This window comes from Dromiciops gliroides, chromosome 4 (genome assembly GCF_019393635.1).
Source record: "Dromiciops gliroides isolate mDroGli1 chromosome 4, mDroGli1.pri, whole genome shotgun sequence".
Classification (NCBI taxonomy): domain Eukaryota; kingdom Metazoa; phylum Chordata; class Mammalia; order Microbiotheria; family Microbiotheriidae; genus Dromiciops; species Dromiciops gliroides.
This window is the reverse complement of record NC_057864.1, coordinates 448,591,822-448,600,002: the sequence shown is the minus strand read 5'-3', so window position 1 is coordinate 448,600,002 and position 8,181 is coordinate 448,591,822. Positions and strand designations below refer to the sequence as shown.

General features: G+C 42.1%; 1 protein-coding gene across 1 annotated transcript in view; it reads left to right on the top strand.

Annotated features, from left to right (window-relative positions):
* The first annotated feature begins 7,586 nt into the window (after nt 1-7,586).
* The window catches only part of LOC122755228 (disintegrin and metalloproteinase domain-containing protein 30-like), a 2,136-nt gene continuing 1,541 nt past the window's right edge, over nt 7,587-8,181 (top strand). Inside the window, exon 1 of the mRNA XM_044003550.1 lies at nt 7,587-8,181. This exon is cut by the window's right edge and continues 1,541 nt beyond it. Within this exon, the coding sequence (XP_043859485.1) occupies nt 7,587-8,181 (595 nt within the window).

The window sequence follows — 8,181 nt, the reverse complement described above, 5'->3', positions numbered from 1 at the left end:
CAACTATTCTGGAGAACAATTTGTAACTATGTCCAAAGGGCTCTAAAACTATGCATACCCTTTGACTAGCAATACTACTAGTAGGTCTGTGTCCCAAAGAGATAAAAAAAGAAAAAGATCTATGTGTACATGGATATTTATAGCAGCTGTTTTTTGCAGTGGCAAAGCATTGAAAATTGAGGTAATTTTCATCAGTTGGGGAATAGCGGAATAAGTTGTAGATGATTGTGATGGAATACTTTTTTGCTATACAAGATGCCAAGAGAGATAGTTCCAGAAAAACTTGGGAAGACTTATGTGAACTGATGAAAAGTGAGATAAGTAGAATCAGGAGAACATTGTACATAGTAATAGCAATATTGTAATGATGATCACTTGCGAAAGACTTAGCTGCTGTAATCAATAATACAATGATCCCAGACAATTTCAAAGAACTTATGATGAAAATGTTATCTATTCCCAGAAAGAGAATTGATGAACTCTGAATGCATACTGAAGCATATTTTTTTCATGTACTTTATTTTTCTTTCTTTTGCAACATGGATAATATGGAAATATATTTTGCATGACTTCACATGTATAATTGATGTAATATTGCTTGTCTTCTCAATGGGTAAGGGAGGGGCAGGAAGGAGGGAGATAATTTGAAACTCAAATAAAAAAAGAATGCTAAAATAAAAAATAATGAAAATGAATGTGATATTAATAACTTGTTATCCAATATCCTCACTTCCTTTCCAGGTAACTCATGCACTGAAACAGTGAAAAGTTGGGAGTAACAGCATCATCTATGTCCAATGACTGAAATACATATTCTTTTCATTTCAATATATCAACAATCTTTCTCTTCTTTCAAAGCTCATCTAAGGAGTCATTTCCTCTAGAAAGCCTTTCCTAAACTCCTCCAGTATTAGGGTTCTTTTTTCCCTCAAAATGTCTTGTATTTAAACATATGTCTACATGGTATATCATTAGTAGAAGAAAAGCTTCACAGAACGAAATTGCTTCATATGTGTCTTTTTAAAAAAAATCTCGGGTAGTTAGATGGCACAGTGGTTAAAGCACCGGCCCTGGATTCAGGAGTACCTGAGTTCAAATCCGGCCTCAGACACTTGACACTTATTAGCTGTGTGACCCTGGGCAAGTCACTTAACCCCCATTGCCTAAAAAAAAAAAATCTCCAGGATCTATTAGAGTCCTTTGTACATGGTAGACACTTATAAATGTTTGTTTATTTGACTAAGTCCCTTGGTAGTTGTAATCTGGGCATTAGCAGTTATACTTTAAAGTATGCTAAGAATTCCCTAGAAAAGTAATGTTATCATAGAGCTTCAGAGTTGGATCAGATCAAACTGGACCTCTGAGGTCCTATAGGCTTGTTTTGCTTGACTGTAAAGGCCAGAACTAAAAATAATGAGCAGAAGTTGCGAATGGAGATTTTTGATTTTTAAAAATTGATTTTTAAAATAGAATATCTTAAAAATAGCAACAATGATCAGACCTGTTTAAAAGTTAAAAGGATGGGTGGGGCGGAGCCAAGATGGCGGAGGAAAGACATTAAGCTCACAGGGCTCCTGATACGATAACCCCAAAAATAGCAATAAAAGAACCCTTGGGGCAGAAAACCACAAAAATACGGGCTGAGAGTTTTCTCCAGCTATAGATAGATTTCAGGGGGCCGTGCTGGGCTATGAATAAAGCCTAACCCCACAATTGGGCGGACACACCAGACACCTGCCTGAGGAATTTGCCCCAGTGCCTCTGAATCAGCTGCAGCACCGGCGTCTTCTGGAACCGAGCGCGAGGTCGGACTGAACGGCTGGCCTGGTGGGAGGGGGGGTAAGTGCAGGGGTACCAGTGAATTGGGGGGAAGGATTCGACTGTCCCACCCCAGTGGGCAACCAGTAAGAAATCCTGAGCGATGGGAGACCCAGGTGGGGGAGGGGAGCAGGGGAACAGTCTCATCAGAAGCTGAGAACCATACCACAGAAAGCTTTGCTGGTTGGTTTCTTAGTAAATATCCCTGAGGTTATCTCCGGACCTGAGGACAGGCCAGGTGAGATTAAAGCCTGCTCCCCCTCAACCCAAAACACCTGGGACCCTCTGAAGCTGAGAACAGGAGTGGAGCCGAGAAGCAGCCCCCCCACCCCCCAGTGGAGAGTTTAAAATCAAGTGAAAGCGAGGCCAGGCAGGCTGAGAAGAAGCCCAATCATCCCCCAGGCCATGCTGTAGCTTGAACAGTGTGTCCTGGAAGCAGCACCACACTTAAAGAAGAAGTTAAAAGCCAAGAAATAGTAAGCCAGGATGAGCAGGCAGAGAAAGCAGAAGACCATCAAAAACTTCTTTGGGGGAAAGGTAGACCACAATACAACCTCAGAAGAAGAAGATAATAACAGGGTCAAAGCTCCAACATCCAAAGCTTCCAAGAAAAGTATGAACTGGTCTCAGGCCATGGAAGCTCTCAAAAGGGACTTTTAAGAGAAAGTAGGAGAAATAGAAAGAAGATGTAGAGAAAAGGAGGAAAGAATGGAAAGGGAAATGAGAGCGACGCAGGAGAGTGATGAGAAAAAAAATCAACAGTTTGAAAAGCCAAATGGGAAAGGAGATTAAAAAACTGTCTGATGAAAATAACTGCCTAAGAATTAGGATTGAACAAATGGAAGCTAGTGACCTTATGAGAAACCAAGACACAGTAAAGCAAATCCAACTGAATGAAAAAAATAGAGGGCAATGTGAAATATCTTCTTGGAAAAACAGCTGACCTAGAAAATAAATCTAGAAAATAAATCATTGGACTACCTGAAAAACGTGACCAAAACAAAAGTTTAGACACCATCCTCCAAGAGATTGTGAGGGAAAATTGCCCTGATATTCTAGAAGCAGAAGCTAAAATGGAAATTGAAAGAATCCACCGATCACCTCCTGAAAGAGATCCCAAAAGGAAAACCTCCAGGAATATTATAGCCAAATTCCAGAACTCCCAGTTCAAGGAGAAAATATTGCAAGCAGCTAGAAAAAAGGAATTCAAATACTGTGGAGCTCCAATAAGGATAAAGCAAGATCTAGCAGCTTCTACATTAAAGGACCGAAGGGCATGGAATATGATATTCCAGAGGGCAAAGGAACTGGGACTTCAGCCAAAAATCACGTACCCAGCAAAACTGAGTATAATTTTTCAGAGGCAAAAATGGTATTTCAATGAGAAAGAGGTCTTTCAAGCATTTGTGATGAAAAAACCTGAACTGAATAGAAAATTTTACTTTCAAATACAAGATCCTGGAGAAGCATAAAATGGTAAACAGGAAAAAGACTTCATGAGGGATATTAAAAGATCAAACGGTTTACATTCCTATATGGGAAGATAATACTTTGAAATAATAATAACTATCTCAATAAGAAATTCAGGGACTGCTGGGTGGTGCAGTAGATGGAGCGCCGGCCCTGGACTCAGGAGAACCTGAGTTCAGGTGTGACCTCAGACACTTGACAATTAATAGCTGTGTGACCCTGGGCAAGTCGCTTGGCCCTGGTTGCCTCACCAAAAAACAAAACAAAAGAAAACAAAAATTCTTCACAAGAAATTCACAGAAGACAGGGCTCAACTGAATATGAAGGGATGATATCTGTAAAGCATTTATGTTTTGTTCTTTGTAGGGCAGACGGGGAGGGGTGTCTTATGTCTGGGGCTGGATTTGAGCTTGGGGGGCCTCCTGGGTCCAGGGCTGGTGCTTTGTCCACTGTGCCACCTAGCTAATCCATGATGACATCATTAAAATAGGGTTGAGGTGTAGGAGGAATAAACTGGGGGAGGGAGAAGGGGAGAGATGGTCTGGGGAGAGATATTTCACATGAAGGAAACAAGAAGAAAGCTTATGGAGGAGAGTAGAAGAGAGGGAAGGAGTTGGGGAGTGAGTGAACCTTAATATCATCAGAATTGGCTCCAAGAAGGACTAACATACATACTCAAGTAGGTATAATAATATACTTTTGCCCAGGGTGGGGGGTGAGGGAGGGAGAAAAGGGGGGGGAAGGGAAGGAGGAAAGGACAGATTGGGGGAGAGAGCAGTAAAAAGCAAAACACTTTTAAGGAAGATGAAGATGTTCTACATTACTGCACCAGTATGACATATGGAATTGCTTGATCTCATAGAGAGGGTTGAGGAGGGAGGGAGGAAGAAAAATTTAGAACACAGAATTAGCTCAGGGACCCTGATCTCATTGGAGTGGGCTCATGGAGGGAATAGCTTTTATACCCAATTGGGAGGAGCAATCTATTTAACCCTGCAGGAAAATAGGAGGGGAAGTGGACAAGGAAGGAAGGGTGAAAAAAGGGAGTGCAGAGCGAGAGAGAGGATAGTCAGAAGTAAGGCACCTCTGAGGAGGAATAGGTAAAAAGAAGATAGAGTAAATGTTATGGGAAGGGATTTGGATGGAGGGAAATAGTTATGATGATTGATTATAATGGCAAAATGTATGGTACCAACTTTGCTGGGCTTTTGTGAAGAAGATTCTCTGTCAAGCTTAAGGTACTATATAGAGGTTGTGATGAACAGGATGCTATCGGGGAAAACCTGGAGAGACCTACATGAGCTGAAGCAGAGTAAAATGTACTGTATACAAAATAACAGCAATAGTGGGGGATGATCTGCTGGCAAGCATGTGGTTGTTTTCAGCAAGGCAATGATCCAATGTAACCCTGAGGGACTTATGAAGATTGCAGCCCACCTTCAGAGAAAGAATTAATAGTATCTGAAAACAGATGGAAACACATTAAAAATTTTTTTTTCATTTCCTCTTTGACAATTCCTTAATCTGAAGTTTTGGGTTTTTTGACTGTTTTCTCTCGCAACTAGCTAATATGGGAATTTTTCCATGACTACTTATGTATAACTTATTTTGAATTGATTGAATTCTTGTGGGTGGGGGACGGGAATGGAGGGGGGAAGAGAAGTTGGAACACAAAGTTTTTAAAAAATTGATGTTGGGCAGCTAGATGGCTCAGTGGATAGAGCATCAGCCCTGGATTCAGGAGTACCTGAGTTCAAATCCGGTGTCAGACACTTACTAGCTGTGTGACCCTGGGCAAGTCACTTAACCCCAATTGCCCCGCAAAAAAAAGAAAAAAGAAAAAAAAAGAAAATGAACTAAAAAAAATTGATGTTAAAATTTTGTTTTTACATATATTTTAGAAAGAAGATGAAGTTTGAATAGCTTCCCCCTTCTTTTCCCCTGCCATGTGAATGGACTCTGGGAGTTTGGTCCTGTCGTCTAATTACTGACGAACCTTCTGAGGACATTCCAAGATAGACGGGCAGCCCCAAGGCATCTTGGGCAATCCTGGATGACATTTCAAGGGAGAGTGCAGCGGTTTTGACTGGACAGATGTTCATAGAAACTTTTTGCAGAGATGGGTGATTGCTGTGGGAGTTTTTGTCTATGAGTTGTCTTGAGTTTATAATGTTTTACCCCATGTACAAAATCATTTTTTTTCCTACAAAAAAAAAAGTTAAAAGGATGGCTTTAGAAGAGGATGAGTTCTCCATCACTACAGATATTCAAGGGAAAGAAGGTGAATCACTTAGGGATATTGAAGGAGTTCTTGCTCACAGTTTATTCTAGATTACCTCTACATTTAGAACTTTCTCTTGACATCCTCCAAACAGTGCCTCTTTTCCTTTGCAAAATGTAAATACCCCAGGTAGAGGGGGACATGTTTATACTTTTTAATTTTATTCGTTTATCTATCAATTTATTTATTTATTCATTCATTCATCCATTTCTCTATCTATCTATCTATCTATCTATCTATCTATCTATCTATCTATCTATCTATCTATCTAATTTTTGCAGGGCAACGGGGATTAAGTGACTTGCCCAGGGTTACACAGCTAGTGTCAAGTGTCTGAGGTTGGATTTGAACTCAGGTCCTCCTGAATCCAGGGCTGGTGCTTTATCTACTGTGCCACCTAGCTGCCCCCTATGTTTATCATTTTATAGTCTTGTGACAGGCCAATATCTCAGAGGACTTAAAAAAATAAAAGTATTTTATTATTTTCCAGTTACATGTAGAGATAGTTTTCAACATTTGTTTATATAAGATTTCCAATTTCAAATTTTTCTCCCTCCCTCCCCACCCTCCTCCCCTCCCCTAGACAGCTGGTAATCTGCTATAGGTTTTATATATACAATAACATCAAACTCATTTCTACATTAGTCATGTTATATGAGAAGAATCAGAGCAAAAAGGAATAACCTCAAAAAAGAAAAACAACAGCACCAAAACCAAAAGAAATAGTATGATCCAATCAGCATCCATATTCTACAGTTCCTTTTTTGTTTTCTGGATTTGGAGAGTCTTTTCCATCACTAGTCCTTTGGAACTTTCTTGTACTGTTGTATTGGTGAGAAGAATCTAGTCTATCACAGTTGATCAACACATAATGTTGATGATACTGTTCTGCTCATCTCACTCATCATCAGTTCATGTAAGTCCTTCCAGGTTTCTTCTCCGAGCACTTTTTAAAAAAATTCGTCAGCCAAGGGCTGAATTTGCTCCTTGGGGAGTACCTCACTGTTATGTCAGTGCTCAACTGGCCACAACAACGGAGGGCACATTAGTGTTAGTGTTAATGTTACTGTAGCTTTCAAGGCTCACAATAAGGCAGCACCAGGAGCTGTATAGATGACTATATCAAAGGAAATGTGGAAGCAGAAAGAAAAATGTCTACAAGTGCCAATCCAGCTACAGCAATTCTCCGAGCACAGTTGATTTGGCAAGCCTTCGAAGGAAGAAGATGAATTGCCAGGTGTTTAATAAGGACACAGAGAATCCAGCTGAATTCTACTGGGGTACATTACAAACGATTATTAACTCTGAAAGACATAAATGACAGCCATAAAGTAGAATGATGTGCTCACTCACTACACTGTTGTAGTATTGTTATTTATTGGAACAGCGATTTCATTTAGCGTGGGAAATTCTCTCCACCGATAGATATTAGAGGCTCATGGTCTTAGAGTTGTCTGGGGCACTGACAAGAGACTTGCCCAGGGTCTCGCAGCCCGTATATTTTTCAGAGACAGGGTTTGAATCTACGTCTTCTATACACTATACTGTGTATCCTCTCAGGGCATTATTAGATGCTGCATTACCACACACCTTTGTCCCTTACGTAATAAATGAGAAGACTAGACTTGAATCCCTGCCCCACCTCCAAACCCCCTCCATCCTGTGAAGAGGGAATCTTTAGAGGTGTAGCTCCCCCAGCTGATGATTTAGAGCTCTTCCGTGGTCTAGTTTATCCCCCCATCCGCCAGTCCACGGCCCCTACCTCCCAGTCTCCCCGCCAGGTTCACTCCTGCGTTTTCTCAAACTCGGTAGTGATAAACTTCTCATTCCTCCTAAAACTCATTCTTTCAGCCCCTCCCATCCGATTCTTACCCTAAATTCAAGAGGCGGAGCCCAGGAGAAGCTTCTTTCTCTTCCCCTCCTACTATTGGCTGATGTAGCTGCCAGGAGATGCTGTGGCTCCCTCTGGATCCGTTCCCAGGATTGAAGCTGCAGAGAGAAAGCCGGGAGAATCTTGATGGGGACCACGGGGGCCGTGCCCTCCCTCCTTCTGCTCCGCCTGGTGATGCTCCTCCCTGGTCTCTCTTGCCTCACTCAGGACTTCGTTTTCCTTCCAGAGAGGGGCTTCTCCTCCTACGAAGTGATCATCCCCAGGCAACTGGGGCCCCGCAGTGGGGATCCCGAGGTGGCCGGCCACGTGTCCTACCTCCTGCGCGTGGAGGGAAAGAAGCACGTCGTTCACTTGCGGGTCAAGAAGCTCTTGTTGTCTAGAAACCTGCGGGTTTTCTCCTTCACGGAACGGGGAGCCAGACTGGAGGATCAACCTCACATCCCCAATGACTGTAACTACGGGGGTTACGTGGAGGGCTTCCCAGACTCAGAGGCCACCTTAAGCACTTGCTTTGGGGGCCTTCGAGGGATACTGAACGTGCATGGAAACCTTTACCAAGTGGAGCCCCTGAAAGCCTCCACCAGATTTGAACACGTATTATATCGCCTGAGGGAGGAGGGGATCACCAACCAGACTTGTGGCCTAACTGACGAAGAAATAGCCCGCCAGTTAGGCCAGAGCCAGAGCCTGGAGGTTCTCAGCAAGACTGATTTTTCTCAGT